Source organism: Hyperolius riggenbachi, chromosome 5, assembly GCF_040937935.1.
Source record: "Hyperolius riggenbachi isolate aHypRig1 chromosome 5, aHypRig1.pri, whole genome shotgun sequence".
Taxonomy (NCBI): Eukaryota; Metazoa; Chordata; class Amphibia; order Anura; family Hyperoliidae; genus Hyperolius; species Hyperolius riggenbachi.
Window position 1 is genome coordinate 221,980,071 of NC_090650.1, and position 18,303 is coordinate 221,998,373.

The 18,303-nt window shown below is 42.4% G+C and overlaps 1 protein-coding gene and 1 long non-coding RNA gene across 15 annotated transcripts in view; one reads left to right on the forward strand and one right to left on the reverse strand.

The window, feature by feature from the left end:
• The window catches only part of LOC137518603 (uncharacterized), a 57,923-nt gene extending 45,530 nt beyond the window's left edge, over positions 1 to 12,393 (reverse strand). For 2 of the 3 annotated variants that reach the window (XR_011020854.1, XR_011020856.1), the window contains exons 1-2: positions 12,220 to 12,393; positions 12,031 to 12,132 (exon numbers count right to left, since the gene is read on the reverse strand). This is a non-coding gene — a long non-coding RNA (uncharacterized lncRNA). The remainder of the gene's footprint in view (positions 1 to 12,030; positions 12,133 to 12,219) is intronic. The other variant, XR_011020855.1, reaches the window with a different exon arrangement.
• Positions 1 to 18,303, forward strand: part of LOC137518602 (poly(rC)-binding protein 3-like) — a 1,088,021-nt gene that overhangs the window by 1,004,909 nt on the left and 64,809 nt on the right. For 10 of the 12 annotated variants that reach the window (XM_068236676.1, XM_068236680.1, XM_068236679.1 and 7 more), the window contains 2 exons: positions 3,657 to 3,773; positions 12,281 to 12,343. In XM_068236676.1, the coding sequence (XP_068092777.1) occupies positions 3,657 to 3,773; positions 12,281 to 12,343 (180 nt within the window). The remainder of the gene's footprint in view (positions 1 to 3,656; positions 3,774 to 12,280; positions 12,344 to 18,303) is intronic. The other 2 variants (XM_068236686.1, XM_068236687.1) reach the window with 1 other exon arrangement.

Consider the following 18,303-nt stretch of genomic DNA (forward strand, 5'->3'; position numbering starts at 1 on the left):
CTTTAAAAAAAAAAAAAAAAAAGAAAAAAGAAAACTTTATTGGTACCAAAATATTTCACCAGACAATTAATTTGCACAGAGACATCACTCTTATTAAAAACAAGTGTATTAAAAAACATCAGCAGTGAGGTCACCGTAATATCCATATGCAAATATATGGGCATAAATAATACATACTACTTAAATTGCTTACTTTATATTTAAGAGCATGTGAACCATGGCTAATCAGTATAAATATAGTCCCCAGATCATGCAATAAAATGCACACAGCCCTGCTATTCATGCTGCTAGTAAAGCACAAGTACCATCAAGCTGACTCCTCTACCATATTTGCCAGCAAGACAGCCACCGCTACACATGGTTACTCCAGTGTGTGATGTCACCACTGCACAGGCTCCACCTAGCTATGCATTTAATGCTATTGCGGCCGGGAACGCGGCTAATCAGCCGCGTTCCCAGCCTGTCGGCCGGTGACTGCCAAACCGGAAGTGGCCGCCGGCGAGTCCAGCTGCATCGGAGAGACACGGCGAGGGCACCGTTCAGCTGCAGGGGGCTGAGGGGAGCCCCGGGTGAGTACAAGTCATTTTTTTTAGGACACTTAAGTTTTCCTTTAACGGACAACTGAAATGAGAAGATAATGAAAGCTGCTATATATATATTTCCTTTTAAACAATTCTATCTGCCTGGCAGCTTTGTTGGTTCATTTGGCTGCAGTAGTGTCTGAATAACATCAGAAACAAGCATGCAGCTAATCTTGTCAGATCTGATAATAATGTCAGAAACACCTTATCTGCTGCATGCTTGTTCAGGGTCTATGGTTGAAGTATTAAAGGCGGAGGATCAGCTGGACAGCCAGGCAACTGGTATTGCTTAAAACTAAATAAATATGGTAGCCTTCATATACCTCTCACTTCAGTTGTCCTTTAACTCCTTTTATAAGATACAGTGGCTATAGAAAATAATCACAGCTTGATGTTTTGCAGCCTGTATTGAAGACACAGAAAAAAGCAATTTCCAGCTCTTAGTAAAAATATAATAGCAATAGTTCATAAAAAATAAATAAATAAAAATCACAGCGACTGATCACCTCCCGACCTCCACAAAGATAGCCCTGTCTATGGCAGAGAGGGGGTTAACTTACCTATGCCGCTGCCTATAGCCAATGTGTTCCACTGGCGGTCCACATAACACCACTACTTTCTCCTTCCGGATTTGAAGGAGGAAGTGGTGGAGTTACGCGGACTGCATTGGCTATAGGTGGCGGTATAGGTAAGTTAACCCCCTCTCTGCCGTGGGCAGCGCTATCTAATTAAAATTTTGATTGCCAGTAGCTACATGCTTGTAGCTACTCTTAGCTAACATCACTATTTATGATGCAGTTGTCACATGCATTCAATAATCATTCCTTGCCAGTTTCCTTGTCATTCACCATTCAATTTGGAAAGATGTAAATACAGTTGAAAAATATGTTTTGTGTGTCTTCAGTTCATACTGCAAATCAACACAGTGTGATTATTTTGAAGGGATGATTCTTTACTATACTTGCAGACCGAAACTTATTTTTCCTGTGGGTATTGCTGAAAAAATAAATATTGCAGCACTTTTTCTATTTTGGGCTGACAATGTTAATTAGCCACTGTGATTGTACTCTTGATTATCACCTGATGGTTAACAGAACTACAACATAATGGGATTCAGAGCCATATGGATTCATGGTAATCAGCTACAGTCCAATGTGCAAAAGACAGATGAGACAACATCAACCCCCATTTTCTGGAAAAGTGAAGTGCAGCTGGTATGATGATGTCAAGATATTTAAAACTGTACTTGCACAGGACAAATTGAAGTGGCAGTGTGCTACCTACAGATGTATGCTAGGGACATTGGAAGGTCAAAGAGAATGAGTGATTCATATTTGCTTGACCTCACCAAAAGCCTATTGAGACATCTCACCAGAAAAAAAAAGCCAGAGAGGCCCACAAAAAGGAACAGTAACTGCAATAGTCTTGCTCACCTGTAGTTTTATTAACAAAAGCTATGTTCTTGATTGGACTTTAACCACTTAAGGACCAGGGCTGTTCTTTGAGATCTGCGCTGCGTGGGCTCTCCAGCCCGCAGCGCAGATCGTGAGCAAGGCAGGGCGATCAGACTTCCCCCCTTTTTTCCCCACTAGGGGGATGACCTGCTGGGGGGGGGGGTCTGATCGCCGCCGCTCCGTGTGGCCGAGCGGGGGGGGGCTCTTCAAAGCCCCCCTCCGCAGCGTTTTCTGCGCTCCCTCCTTCCCCTTACCTCCAGCTTCCTTATTATCCTGCGCAGGACGGATATCCGTCCTGCGCATTGAAGGATAGGCTTCAGCCTATCAAATGACGGCGATCCCCGGCCAATCAGCACCGCCGTATGATGTAAACAGCGGGGATTAGTCTCCGTGAACTGACATGGAAAGGCCGCTCGTACGAGTGGCCGTTTCCATGTAATAACCACTTAAACCCGCCGCCGCCTATGAGCGTAAGGCGGTCCTTAAGTGGTTAAACAGTATGTAAATCTGTATATGTTACCTATATACATACCCACCGTAATACTGCACTAGTGTAATATGCTGAAATACCCGTTACTGTTATATAAATCTGGGTTGCCATTGTAAAAAAATAAATAAAGCATAGTGGGTGTATTGTTGTAGTAACTCTGCAAAAAAAAAGTATACAACTGTCTGTAGCCAGTCTATTTTACTAGCCAAGCATCACTTAAGAAGTGAGAGGAATATTGTGGTTGCAGTAGTGTTTGAATCACACACCTTAAACGAGCTTGCAGCTAATCTGGTCAGACCTCAGTTAGAACCCGATCTGCTGCATGCTTGTTCAGGGTCTATGGCTAACAGTATTAGAGGCCGAGGTTCAGCAGGACAGCCAGGCCATTTGCATTGTTTAAAAGGAAATACGTATGTCAGCCTCCTTATTCTTCTCACTTCAGGTGTACTTTACGGAGAACATGGCTTTGTCAGGCAGATTGAAAGTAAGGGACAGCAGTGGTGGGTGTGGGGCTGTAGAGGATGCGGAAATTGGCTCGTTAATAAGCTCCAGCATAATTAAGCTGTAACAGGTTTCACAGCTTTCGAAAAGCCAGACAAGACTGCCATTTTTATACTGTATGTGTTGTTTGCCATTTCTTACAACCACAGCACATAAAAGATTTAACAGCTGTAATAATTAGTAGAGTGGATGGCCCAGTATGGATTAGCTCCACCTGCTCAGGCACAGAGCAGCCAGTTTGCAGTGAACAATGAATAGGCACCCTCTACTTCCTCCCATGCCAAATCTACTATGCACTCTGAAGCAGACAACAATGTGCAAAAATGTTTCAGCATTCCATGCCAGGACTGTTGAGTCATTCTTGTGCCACTATAAGGTTTTTCACATAATCAAATGTGATGTGCGTGGCTTACTGCTAAGCCTGCATTCAATCATGGCTGTCCCGAGTACTATTCCCTATCATCAGCTTACATGCAGTAGGGTATTGTACCGTGTTAGCCATCAGTACTGATGGCTAACACGGTACAATACCCTACTGCTACTACTATGCTTGAAGATACCGCAATGTACCGCACTTTCCAGCTTACATGCACATGCAATGGTTAACACAATTCCTTTTTTTTCCTGTAGAGTGGTGCAAGAATCAACATATCAGAAGGATCCTGTCCGGAGCGAATTGTAACAATAACAGGACCAACAGATGCCATTTTTAAAGCCTTTTCAATGATTGCACTAAAATTTGAAGAGGTAAGCAAACGCAAGATTACGGATTACATGCATTACTTTACAAAGGTATTTTCCATCAATAGAAGGACTTGACGGTCACCTTATTTTGTATATGTTGAATCAGTAAGATTGTGAAAACATACAGTAGTATTAAAGTAGCTATATATAGTAAAAGACAGTAAATTATTAAGGATACCCACTTTTATGCTATTTTCCCTGGTTTCAGCATCAGAAACACTTCCTATATCTACAGTATATATTGCTGTTAATTGGTATCTATCCCTGCCCTCCCAGTGACGTCAAGCCTAGGCTGATTAGCTATGCGCCCTTCCTTTCATAATGCACTCTGGGAGATCAGGTGGTTTTTTATTCAGGTCAGAACACACTGAACCATTTCATGTTAATGCACCTTGCCAGCACTAAAGATGTTGCCACCTGTGATAAATTTCAGAATGGAAAGACTTTACAAGAGACAAACACTGACTAAATAATTTATAAATTAATATTGTAAAAAAAGAGCAATTTTATTCATTACACTATTTTACTACAGTTCCTCTTTAACCATTTATGCCACCTGGACGTGATCCTCACGTCCAGGCGGCTGCTGCAGTGCTGCTGCGCACATCGGCACACGCCCCAGTGCCGCCCCACGGTAGCCCAGAGATCAAAGAATGGGAACATGGTTCCCGTTCATTGATCTAAGTCCCCAGCAACAAAAACGACGGCATCTCATAAGAGGCCGCGGTCTTTCTGAAGAAAAAAAAAGGTTCCCTTCCTCTTAGTGCTTCTTGGAAGTGAATTCTCGCTTCCAGGATAAAAAAAAAAAAAAAAAGAAAAAAAATCTCACAAATAGTAAAACTACATCCACATACATTTTTTAATAAAATAAACTCACCTTATTACATTTAAAATTAACTGTTTAATTCCCACACCAGAAATTACCCAAATAAATGTTTTTATGGAAATTAAAAATACAATTAAAAAAAACAAAAACAAAACATAAATAGTTACCTAAGGGTCTGAACTTTTTAAATATGCATGTGAAGAGGGTATATTACGAACATTTTTTAAATTATAAGCTTGTAAATAGTGATGGACGCAAAACTGAAAAAGATGCACCTTTTATTTCCAAATAAAATATTGGCGCCATACATTGTGATAGGGACAAACGTTAAATGGTGTAATAACCGAGACAAATTGGCAAATAAAATACATAGGTTTCAATTATGGTAGCATGTATTATTTTAAAGCTATAATGGCTGAGAATTTAGAAATATTGAATTTTTTCCACATTGTTCTTAACATTCCTGTGAAAATGCATTTATAAAAAATAATTCTTAGCAAAATGTACCACCCAAAGAAAGCCTAATTGGTGGCGGAAAAAACAAGATATAGATCAATTAATTGTGATAAGTAGTGATAAAGTTATTGGTGAATGAATGGGAGGTGAACATTGCTCTGTTGCATAAGGTAAAAAATCCCCGCGGGCTGAAATGGTTAAATACTAAACATTGAGAGTGAATAGCTGTTGTCCAGACTTACTTGTAGGTTCTTGAATATATTTTACACACACACATATTTCACTGAAGCTAGGTTGCATTGCGACTTTAACCAGTTCAAGACCATAGGACCATAGGCTTACACCCCCTTGGTGACCAGGCTATTTTTTTACAAATTAGTGCTCTGCAGCTTTAATAGCTCCCTGCAGAGCCATACTACTGAGCACACAAATGAATCCCCCCCCCTTTTCTGCCCACCAAAAGAGATTTCTGTTGGTGGGCACTGACCACTGGTGCCCTGTTTTTTTATTTATTTTCCCTGATCCCTCCCTCCCCCCACCAGCCAATCATGGCAATTCTCTCTAATAAGGATCATCCTATGAGAGGGGATCGCGATCGGAGCCTCTCCAGGGGACTGCCAAGTGACACACTTGTCCCCAGTACAGCACCGTGGTAGATCGCAGAGCTGTACAATGTAGACAGACAGCGATTTCGCGTCTAACAGTCTCCTACCGGTGATCGGCGCTTGTAGACTGATGACGGAGCGGAGATCCCCTGTAAAACCCCTCCCCAGGACATGACGCCTTTCAGCATTATGCAACCCTGGTGCTGCCACCTTCCCGATGCCTATCAGTGTTAGGCGGTCGGGAAGGGGTTATTAATGTTGCATCACAACACAACGTCCTACTGTGAACCTAGCCTAAAGCTTTGGTTTTGGAAACAACTTCATAATAATTTTTATAAACCCTTGGACCCATATGCAGTTCACTTTTCTCTTGAGTTTTCTCCTAGATAATATTTTCACACCTTCCCAGTAAAAATGCCTTTTAACCTCCTTAGCGGTAACCCCGAGCTAAGCTCGGGGTAAGCCGCCTCGGAGGATATCTCAGCCCCTAGTGGGGTGATTTAAATTCGGTAAAGTGCTGTACGCGCAGCTAGCAGTTTGCTAGCCTCACATACAGCTTAATCAGCGCCGCCGCTGAGCTTGGGGTAAGCCGCCTCGGAGGATATCTCAGCCCCTGGTGGGGCGATTTAAATTCGGTAAAGTACTGTACGCGCAGCTAGCAGTTTGCTAGCCACACGTACAGCTTGATCGGCGCCACCGCGCGGCGATCGGCCGCACGCAGCGGCGGATGAGGGCCCCCCCACCAGAGCCCTGCGCTGCCCGGACCAATCACTCCCGGGCAGCGCAAAGGGCTGGATCAGGTTCGCCTGACGTCAGGACGTCGGCTGACGTCCATGACGTCACTCCGATTGTCGCCATGGCAACAGGAGAAGCCAATCAGGAGATCGCATTCTATACGCAATCTCCTGTTTGCTGTTGTTGCCGGCGGCAATCGGACAAGAGGGAAACATGCGCCCTCTAGTTGTGTTTCATGTAGCTACCACTCGGGTAGCTACATGAAACAGAAAAAACTAATTACAAAAAATGTGTAATGCAGCCTACTTGGCGAAAAAATTTAACCGCCAAGGAGGTTAAACCACCAGCAAGCAAGAAAATACTCAAAAGAATTTTGATACTACTTTTTCATCTACATTAGGGTACTTTAACAATTGTAAAATGCTCAAAAGTTATTTTAAAGAGAAGATTAAAATGATCTCCTTGCAAAAGTTAATTGCATATGGGTATTTTATATGTGTAAATAGAGTCCACCAAGTGCTGCGGGATTTAGACACATGGGGGGCTGATTTATCTAGAGAGGTGTTAAGAAAACTAGAGTAAAAGAGAATCTGTACTCTCAAATTCTTACAATAGAAAGCATACTATTTTATTCATTATGTTCTCCTGGTCCCCTCTTTGTTGTTTCCGCCGCTCCCCGCTGCAATCCTGGCTTTTAATCGCCAGTTTTAGGCAGTGTTTACAAACAAAAAACATGGCCGCTAAACAGGAACTGATGTTTGTATGTACAGTAATACAATATATATATATATATATATATATATATATATATATATATACATATATATCATTTTACAGTCGAGGGCTGTATTAACAGCGCAGGAGATTTGGGCGCAGCTGGGGCCACCATAGACCGTAGAAGTAATTATGGCTATAGCGGCACTCAGTGAGTAACTTCAGCACCGTCAGAAGATGGCACTGAAGTTACTTTTAAAACACTGTAATTCGGCCTCCGGCAATAGCTGGCAACCGAATTACATCATTCCCCAACATCCACGTGGACCTGGAGGGGGAATAGTAATTAACGCCGCCGGGACTTGTGCAGGAGCAGGATATGCCATATACCGGCTGTATCCTGCGCCCAAGTCTTCTGGCAGCCACTTCATATGTGCGCGTTACAGTATACTACAAGTTTTTATTACATAGTGAATTATCTGCACTCCAGTCTGGATTTCTCACAGTTCTTAGCATGTGACAGACAGCTCCCTTCCCTCTAGGAGAGCTCTGTCTGTGAAGAGTAAACAAAGCACACAGAGCCTGGAGGGGACATGCATGGGGGGGGTGCATAACTTCTCCCTATCACAGCAGAGGCAGCACATTCCTCCCTGGGTCGACAAAGCTTGACAAAGAAAAGAAGATTAGATATATTACAGAGTCAGTGCAACTAGAAAAGGTTGCAGTGATCCAGACCGCATTACAACAGGTATAGGAACTTATAGGATAGAAGAAATAAGGCTGAAAATTTTGTTACTGAGTCTCTTTAAAGTGTAGCTGTTATCCACAACATCCAGTCATCTGTTGAATAAAAAATGATGTTGTTTGCTGATTAACAGCCACTGTTCCAAAGTTGCTCTAGTTTTGCTGCCTCAGTATGTCAGCCCCATAATTTAGTTCACTCTTGGTTCTTACTTCTGCTGAAAGCAAGTCCTCATAGATGCTAGTACACATTTACCATTAGACATAAATACTTTTGCAACTTTTTCTCCAATCACTTTCACTATCTTTGTGGACCCTTTCAAGTATTATTTCTGCTTCCATAAAATGTTCCCCTTTTCATCTTTACACTGATTTGTAACTAGATCCATCCTTGGAAAGCAAAAGGAGTGTGTGGCTGAGAAAATCCCCATATATTAGTTTATGAGCTGTGTAAATTGTAAACTGACCTGAACTGATCCCGTGCCTGATTTTTGACATTTAATATATATGATTAGGGTGTAACTAAAATGTAAATTAAATTTACCAGGTCTCATGTTATTAAAAAACTAAATTTTCCTTTTCCATTCTTTGGCTAGGTAGTTTGGGAGACTAGTTAGCCAGCACTGCTACTATGCTTCATGGAGCCATGCTGCGGTGTAACACTGCCCATTTGGCAGCATGGAGAGCTATATGTATGAACTATAATTACATCTGATGGCTGATACGGATGTTGGCAAACCTTTGTTTACTATCTGAAGTGAATAAAAAAAACTTGAAAGTCTTCCAGTGCTGGTCATCTATAGCCTTTGTATAATATATAAGGAGGCACTCAGGTATCTGTTTTTCACAGGTGACTGACTACAGAGACATGCTAGTACCTCTCACCCATTCACCCACTGTAAAAAAAAAAAAACAGACGCCATGATAAAATGACACAATGGAGAATTAAAACTTTTGTATTAATGAAATCTAATCAAGAAGATCAGTACAAGAATGTCAATCATTGTAATACATTTTTTGCCCTCCCTCATGTGACAATGTGACAATAAACCACTCCTCCTCCAATCACCTATTGTGTCACTGAAAAATAAATGCCAAATTTTAAAAGGCAGTTATTTCTCTCCAACAGTTTTGTTTTCATTTCCAACAGGTGAGATGAGTTTCTTCACGATTGAATTATGTTCTATACATTCTCAAATGCTAGGTTATTTCTAGCCTTTTATACTATTCAGATGTCTAATTAGATCAGGCCTAAAGTGTGAAGATATCAGCATCAGTAATCTAACCATCTGCAAGTTACATGACTTGACCAGTCTGTTTTCTTTTTATAGTTTTATTTTCATATGTTGTTATTTTAGATCTCTGTTTTACCCATTGTTCACTGCAAAATTGACATATTTGAACTTTTCAACATTTCTCCTAGGTCTTAAATATTGAACTTGTCAAAGCGTGACTTATTTTTGGTAATTTTTTATTCTGGTCTTTGTTTTAAAACCCAACACAAATTACCTAACGCGCTGTTTAATGGCAAAAGTCGGCTTCATTCACTTAAAACGCTTTTAGCGGTAGCAGTGCTGGAACAGGAATAATGGGTCAATTTGCAAGCTGTTTGATCCTTTCTTTTGCCTTTCCGTAGACTTTAGGGAGAAGCAATTGCTTCCAGTAATGCACATTAATGGCAACAAAAAAGAAAAGCCCTACAGTCTGGTCCCAAAGCGGATTGAAATTGAAAGAATAATTGCACACTTTCAACTCCGTAACAGTATGATTCAATTATGTATTGATGTCAGTGTTTTACATTTCAGAGGGTATACATTTCATCCACCTAAGGTTCTTCTTTTCTCTCTTTGCTTCATCGAAACGGTCTCATAATATGAATGACATTAATTGTAATGCTAAATATTTGCATAGTATAATGAAGCAAAGGGTTTAATATTTCTTATTATGTATTGACATTATGTAGTTGTTTTATTATTTATTATGCCAGTGACCAGCTGTTTATCCCTCATACATTTTAATGTGAAGGAAATGCAAGGCTGGAGTTTAAGCCTAATGAAACAGATAGGCGTGCTTAGAGTATTCTGCAGCAGTTGCAGGGATGGAAGTCGGTCTCCTGCTCCTGTTGATTCATGTAAAGAAAGGGGATCATCTGTGTAAAACTTTTCCTTTTCTAGAGAAGTTGGTATGCTGTGTAAAATGTAAATAAAACTCATTGAAACTCTATGGGCTTGATTCACAAAAGCGTGCTAAGTGTTAGCACGCCAGTGAAAAGCAGCTTATCACGTGCAAACTGCCTCTTCGTGCGCTAATGCGCGCGTAAGAGTTTGCGCGCATAAAGTTTAGTGCGCATAAAGTTTTTCGCACGTAAAGTTTTATGCGCCCATTAAACCCTATGCGACTTTCCACGCGCACCTGACTTTAGGCGTGCTAAGTAGGTTAGCACCGCTTTGTGAATCAAGCCCTATATGTGATTAAATAAAACACAAAGACATCATATCAAATGTTTTGTTGTTAGGTGAAAAATATATACTTATTTCAACTTTGATGTCAGCAACAACTTTCAAATAAATTGGGACAAAAGACTAAAAAGTTGTGTAATGCTAAAAAGGACAAGGACCATATAGCTTGTTATTAGCACTAAGTTTAAAAGCCAGCATCCATGATGGCATGGGGGTGCACATGGTAAGTGTATTCACGCACTTGGCATGGGTAAGATCTATGAAGGCATTAAAGCCTCTTTCACATAGGAGGCTGAAGGAAGCTTTTAGCCCAAATAAGATGTTTATAAAAGTTCAGCTATTTTGCCGAAGTGCACACCTGGTGCCTGGCACTCATCTATTCCCTTCAGTCCATGGCATGACATGGTTTAAATGTGTTACTAGAATTAAATTCAGAATGGGCATGCATTGTAGCCAGTTAAGGATGCAGGATTCTTTTTATCGCTGCCAGGATGTAGTTTTCAACAGATTGCCTCTGCGTGCTCCGCCATGACCGAGTTTCAGTCTAATTACAGCTGAGTTCCATGCACTGGTCAGGAGTCAATAGCAATGGTTCCTGACCCTGTGATTACTGTGAGCCAATCACAGTGATCACAGAGTAAAAACAAAAATAACCCATTAAGGGATCAGAGCCAGGCGTCACAGAGTGGTTAAAAAAAGAATATAATATGAATCTATTTCAGCACTCACTGTGTTGTATTTGTAGAATTTTCATTTGAAAATAGGGTTTGCATAATCTGCAAAACATCATATTCTGATCTCGTGTACACACCATCACAACTTCTTTGGAACACAGGTTTGCATAGAAAGTCGTAAAACCCCTTTTCAGAGATGCTTCAATATTTGTGACATATTTGTGTCAAAAAGCAGAAACTAGTTGGACTTTATTGAGTAAAATGTAAGCTGAACTCATATGAAATATTATAACTTTTAAATAAAGTGCTCTATAAACATTATCATCACCCCCCTACCACTTTTCTTGTTAGATATAATAAGACTGCTACTGTGACTTCTCCCCTATGACTGATCAATAGGCTCTATCCCTTTGGGAAAAGATTGGGTGGTAGCTTGTTTATAACCCCTTCCATCTCCAAATTGAGGGTGGTGGTGAGTCATACCTCCCCTCCCAGAAGGCAGTGTGGCACAGCCAATTTCCACACAGGATTTGACCCTTGCAGAATAAATATACAAAGGGTCTTTTATTTAATTCATATACAGTAATACAGCATGACAAACCAGCACAATGCTTCAGGCCGTATGCCCTTTATCAAGTGTATGCCCTTTATCAAGTGCAAATAGCACTTGATAAATGGCATAAGGCCATAAACCTTGTGCTAGTTTGTCATGTTGTATTACTGCATATAAATTAAATACATTAAATTAAAAAGACACATTGGATACTTATCCTGCAAGGGTCGAGTCCCGTGTGGAAGTTGGATACTACTGGATGATTATTGTGAGGCTTGATGGACCTGTCACCTCACTGGACTCTCCATGTTACAATTATGTAATCCAGAGGCTTGCAGCTCCTACATTGGACAGAGTGTGGCACAGCAAACCAGTGAGTGGAATTACAAGGAGCAGTGGAAGTTACACTGTTGAAAACTATAAGAAATACTATTGTGGGCATAAAAAATGTTGCTGTTTTGGCAGCTATGGCACATTCTGGTCTTCCATACACTAACCTCTGAGTGCACTGATAATGGCCCATCACTGCGAAGCATGCAGAAAATATCTGTCCATCCTTTGTCATAGGAAATTTCTGTTGCTCTGCAGTATTCAGGTATCTGCATGCAAACAGCAATCTAGTGTAAAGTTTTAGGAAGAACCTTGGCTTGAGAAGATGTAAAAGTTTAGATGTAAATTACACTTGCCTATGAGGCTGTGATCCAGAGAATTAATGAAGTAAAGTACCTCCTGGTGGCTTGTCTACAGGTGCAGTGCAGTTTGGAAGGAGCCTGGAAGTATGGAGGGCCTGTGGACAACTCACCCAAGGAGGTAGGTGTAAATGTTAATGGAAAGTAATGCTAGGTACACACCATACAATTTTCTGTTAGATTTTCTGTTAGGAATGAGTTGCAATATGTTGGCAGGTAAATCTAACAGAAAATTGTATGGTGTGTACCTAGCATGACACTCTTGCTGGCTTATTTTGGGTGGTGTGTGCAAAATGTATTCACTGCCAGCTTTATCTGAGTGGAGAAGGAAGGCCTGGTCTGATAAATTACCACAGCTCTCTGTACTGAAATGAAGCACTAATCCAAGAGACCATATCTTCATGAGGAAATAACAGATCTCTACTAGTCTGTATATCTGAGGTAGGCTTGCAGATAAGCTATAAAAAGTCCTCTAGTTCATTATTTAGGTAATTCCTCAATTATTTATTTTTTACAAGCAAAATTGTGGATATTGAAACGCGATTGAGATCGCATTTCATAGTGGAAAAGAGCCCTTACTGTGTCAACATGCAGCTCACATGATCACCCTACAGTGAGAGACTGCCAAGCAATGTTTTAGGACATGTCCAGACACACACTAATCCTATGCTTATTGTACTAATGCAGCTGCATAGCATGGGGAGAGATTTGAAGTGGGGGTGTAATATCACCAGGAACTGAGGCCTCACTCACATAGGAAGAACATTGAAGCTGATGAAATGGGAACATAGAGCAGATGACTGCTATTTTCACATGAATAGGCACACGTATAGATGCAATATTCTTAAAATGTTAAATTTAAAATAATTATAAAAGAATCTAAAGTAAATTTTTGGAATGTTTTATAATGATCTGTTGTATCCAGCACATCACAAAATTCCATCTCTCTCATTCAGTAGATGACTACTTTTAATAAAAAAGAACATTGCACTTAACTGATCATTTCATAGTCTTATGTTACTTGCTATGTATTTATATAGCACTGACATCTTCTGCAGCACTTTACAGAGTGCACAGTTCTGTCACTGTCTCTTACAGCAGCTCACTATCTAATCCCTTCCATAGTCATGTCAAATGTCCATATGCCAAAAAATGTTTACAATGCAGTTGTGTGCATATAAAACGAACCACTAACTGCAAATGTATGTACTATACATATGCATTAAAAATGAGGGGACTTCAATATAACTACATACAGTAAAGTAACATATTGTTTGTATCAGACTTGCTTGAAACTTTGAATATTTGAATAAAATTATGACTTGTTTCTGCTTAATTGTGTAAATTAGGCCATATTACTTCAGAAGGGATTTGAACCTGGAAGGCAAAGGTTACATAGATGACACATTCAGGAATTTCAGACGTTATCTGTCTTGAGTGTGTTATCTTTGCACTGTGCACTGCATCGGATTATATCTGTTTTGCAGAAGTATGTTTTAACTTACACTCTAGGGGCCATATGCAATTCACTTTTTCACCTGAGTTTTCTCCTAGGTGATATTTTAAAACTTGTCAATAAAATGCCTTCTAAACCACCAGCAAGCAAGAAAATACTCAAAATTATTTAGATAATACTTTATACCTACTTATTGATACTTTTTTCTATTGCAAAATGCTAGAAAGTTATTTTAAATCAAAGATGAAAATTTTTATACTAGGAGAAAACTCAGGTGAAAAAGTGAATTGCATATGGCCCTAGGTCTGGAAAGGGTAGAGAGGTTGTTTAATGAAAGTATAATATAACGTGCAAGCTTCAGAAAACTGAATTATGGTTGGTCGGTGTAAATCCCTGAAATTTTCGACATGTAAGAACATTGATGTTTTAACAAGCCAAGGTCACATTTTGACCTTTGGAATAATCTTTGTATGTTACTGGAGTGTACTTAAAGTCCAGCACGCTTTTGTACAAACTTTGAACTCCTCCCACTACCTAGCGGTAAGTAATACATGGGAGGGTGTGCAGAGCCGGGACAAGGTCCTCCAGCACCCAAGGCTGAGACACCAAAGTGCGCCCCTCCATCCCTGCCACCCGAGCCATCAAACACTGATATGCCACAGGGCCCACAACCTCCCCAACACCTTAATATCTAGTTATCTGGCTTGCAATCACTGCCATGTATCCCCTTTTCTTATTTCTTTCTGCTTCAAACACAATTAGGAATGACAGCTGAATGAATTCTGCGCCCCCTCCTACACTGCGCCCTAAGGCTGGAGCCTCTCCAGCCTATGCCTCGGCCCGGCCCTGGGGTGTGGTGATGTGGGCGTAACACAGGTGTTCCTGGGATTCGGTGCAGAAGGTTGTGGGATGGGGAGGGGCTACTTCAGAGCCAATCAGAATGAAAGCAGACCCCAAGACTGCCTGGTCACATGGTGAAGTCATATGACTCCAAAGTTTAAATCCCATAGAGGTGAGAATAGGCATGAAGTGCGTTTGGAGTGTGGGAAGGGGTGCAGCATTAGGTTAGTTAGGTGGGAGTTAGGTGTTCACTGAGATTTTTGAAATGGGCTTTAAAAGGGCACGGCGGCAAAGCCAATGCTGTTCTAATATAACTGTCAATAGAAAGAACATGCATTTCTCCATAGACTTTATATTAAGAAGAACGCCTAGAAAAATTGTTTTACAGTATCTTCCTTTCCTCACCATAACAATTATCTTTTTTGATGGATAGCAGTTTTTAAGCACCTTTCACAGAAAAGGAATGCATTGCAGTGCAATGCTTTCTAACACATCTTGAAACATTTTAGCAGACAGCACATGTTTTCTCGCCAAATCGTACTAGACTGTGGCCACAAATTAAGTTGCCACAGTGGGTTGCTATTCACACACGAACACGGTAAATCCAGCGCTGGACACTTGGGCGCAGCAGCGCAGGAGACTTGGGCGCAGCCGGCGCCACCATAGGCCGTAATAGGAACTACGGCTATCGCAGGCACAGGGAGTAACTTCAGCTCCGTCAGAAGACGGATCTGAAGTTGCTTTTAAAACAATAATTCGGCTTCCAGCAATTGCTGGAAGCCAAATTATTTCATTCCCTCACTATCCATGTCGGCCTGGAGGGGGAATAGTAATTAACACGGCCCGGACTTGTGCGGCAGCAGGATCAGCCATTTACTGGCTGTGCCCTGCGCCCAAGTCTCCGGCGCCGTTCTCTCTCGTACGCTTCACACATCCCTCACTACTTAACCACCGTAGGCTTACACCCCCTAATGACCAGGCTATTTTTTACTATTCAGGCCACTGCAGCTTTAAGGGTTCGCTGCTGGGCCATACAACTCCGCACACAAGTGACGCCCCCCCTTTCTGCCCACCAACAGAGATTTCTGTTGGTGGCCTCTGTTCCCTCCTGCTGTGTTAATTTTTTATTTTATTTTTTTATTATTGTTTTTGTTTTTAAATAAATATTGCTATATTTCTATTTATATTTATTAATCCCCTCCCCCTGCCAGCCAATCACAGTGATCGGCTGCCATAGACATCAGCCTATGACAGCCAATCACTCTCTGAGCCTCCCAGGGGGACAGCTGAGTGTCATGGCTGTCTCCAGTACAGCGCTGCTACAGATTGCAGCATTGTACATTGTAAATAGATGGCGGTTTTGCCATCTAACAGTCTCCTAGTGGTGATCGCTGCTGAGAGACTGATGAAGAAGCGGAGATGATTGTCACAAGAGCCCCACTGGCCGTGAACACGCAAAACCGTCCGATCCGATTCTAGCACACAGATTGAGAGCTATGGACGCAATCTGCGTAGAATTGGCGGAGTTTGAGCGTCACGACGCAGTAGGGAGCCTGTGAGGTTACGAAAATACACTTTTACTCCAACCCAGGGGTAGATTTGCCACCATCTCTGTTTTCTATCAGCCCAGAGATAACTGCTAACTGGCTATAGACCTGTGAAACAAACAACCGGTTAAAACTGTGCAATTCCTATCTATCTATCAAAACAGTAGCGTCCCTTCGGAAGTTTAGGTCTCGTCTGTGTATACTGAATAGAAGGTTTTACTGAGAGGTAAAGACCTTTTAAAAAGCCTTTATTTGTTACAATATAAATAATTAATATATACAGACAATCGTGAACAATTAAACGATGAGAGACAGTGATAACACAGTACATAAAAGAAAAAGGGATAAAAAGAACGAATACTTATGATTCTGTGGAAAGTCCGTTCGGGAAAAGACAAAGTTCCTTTGTTGCAGTTAGTTCGCAATATGGCCGAACCACATGGCCGTTGCTCCGCCTGCAAGATGGCCACTGCTATTTCCCCAAGCAGTGGCAGTCTTTTCGGTATGATGGAAAGTGGGGGAATTGGCTGGGGGTCCTCATGCAATCAGTTTTGAGCACTGACATTTCTGGGCGGAGTCTCAAGCTCAGCCCAGGGGCGTGTCAGGCAGTGAGTTCTCAGGGGAGGAACTTCCAGCCATCCACAAAATATGTCCAATTTCATACCCCGCCGGGGTTTTGTCGCACATGCAAACCGATTTCATATTCAGATTGGGCTGAGAATACACGTTCATAGGACATCAAACTTGCAATATTTGGGGCGCACGGGGACCCCATTATTCATATCTCAGCCCCTGCTCGGGTTACCTGGCTATGTCTAGTATCACCATATTCTACAGAATTAGGGAAACAAAATTATGTAATTTTCATATTCCTCCCATGGATGGTATTTGCAAAATGTGACAAAGTTATCAACACCATGCATTCCATACTCAGTTTAGTCGGTGCCGTCAAGACTGGGAGGAATGTAGGTGTCAATAGACCTCATGCTGTGCTAGCTTCCCCTGTTGAATAGACTCTGTTGGTATTTCAGCTCTGCCCAATTAGCACATTAGTGTCACCAGAGCTTTTCCGGGAGCCTTAACAGGATTTCTTGCTAAACCAGGTTGCTTTAGCCATATGCTAACGCAGGCCCATTCAGCCCTCATGGCAAAAGGGGGGGGGGAAGGCAGGAAGGAAAAACTTCTATTTTAAAAATAAAGAATGTCAGTTTTCCGATCACGGTTGCGATCGGACACTCGGCCGCGAATCCTCGGACGACTGGGCGTCGCCCGGCGTCACACCTCCCCCTTCCCGAGCTCTGCTCAGGGAGGTGTCAACAGGACGCCTTCCGTAGCAGCTATTGGCGCTGTTGGGTCGGGTTCCCCCTGACACCGCGACAGCCCATCAGCGTTTTGGTGTCGGCTGCCTGCTTTGTGTTGGATCGTAAAGTCGTACTGCTGCAATGACAGGCTCCACCGTAGGAGCTTGCCGTTGGTTCCAGCAGTACGGTTTAGCCAACTCAGGGGATTGTGATCAGTGACGATCGTGAAGGAGCGGCCGTACAGATACGACTGCAGTTTCTGTAGGGCCCACACGATCGCCAGGCACTCCTTTTCAGTTGTGGAGTAGGCTACCTCTCGGGGCAGGAGCTTCCGGCTCAGGTAGAGGATAGGGTGTTCATCCCCCTTTCCATCCACCTGGCTGAGGACTGCGCCGAGACCGTAGTCAGAGGCATCGGTTTGCACCACAAACCGACGACTGAAGTCTGGGGCCTGAAGCACAGGGGCGCTTGCGAGGGCCTGCTTCAAGGCCTGGAAGGCATTCTCGCAAGCGGGGGTCCAGCTAACAACCTTGGGGTGCTTCTTGCTAGTGGCATCGGTCAGGGGCTTCGCCAGTGTACTATAGGCGGGAACAAATTTCCTATAGTAGCCGGCGGTCCCCAGGAACGCCTGGACCTGCTTTTTCGTGATAGGTCGAGGCCATGCCAGGATGGCGTCCACCTTTCCCGTGTCAGGTTTCAGGGTGTTACCCCCCACCCGGTGACCTAAGTACTGCACCTCGGTCATGCCAATCTGACACTTACTCGGTTTAACCGTCAGATTGGCCATGGCCAGCCTCTCTAGTACCTGGGACAGGTGTTTGAGGTGTTCTTCCCAGGTGGGGCTGAACACCGCAATGTCATCCAGATACGCTACAGCGAACCCTTGCATTCCCTCTAGCAGGTCGTTCACGGCCCGCTGAAACGTGGCGGGGGCGTT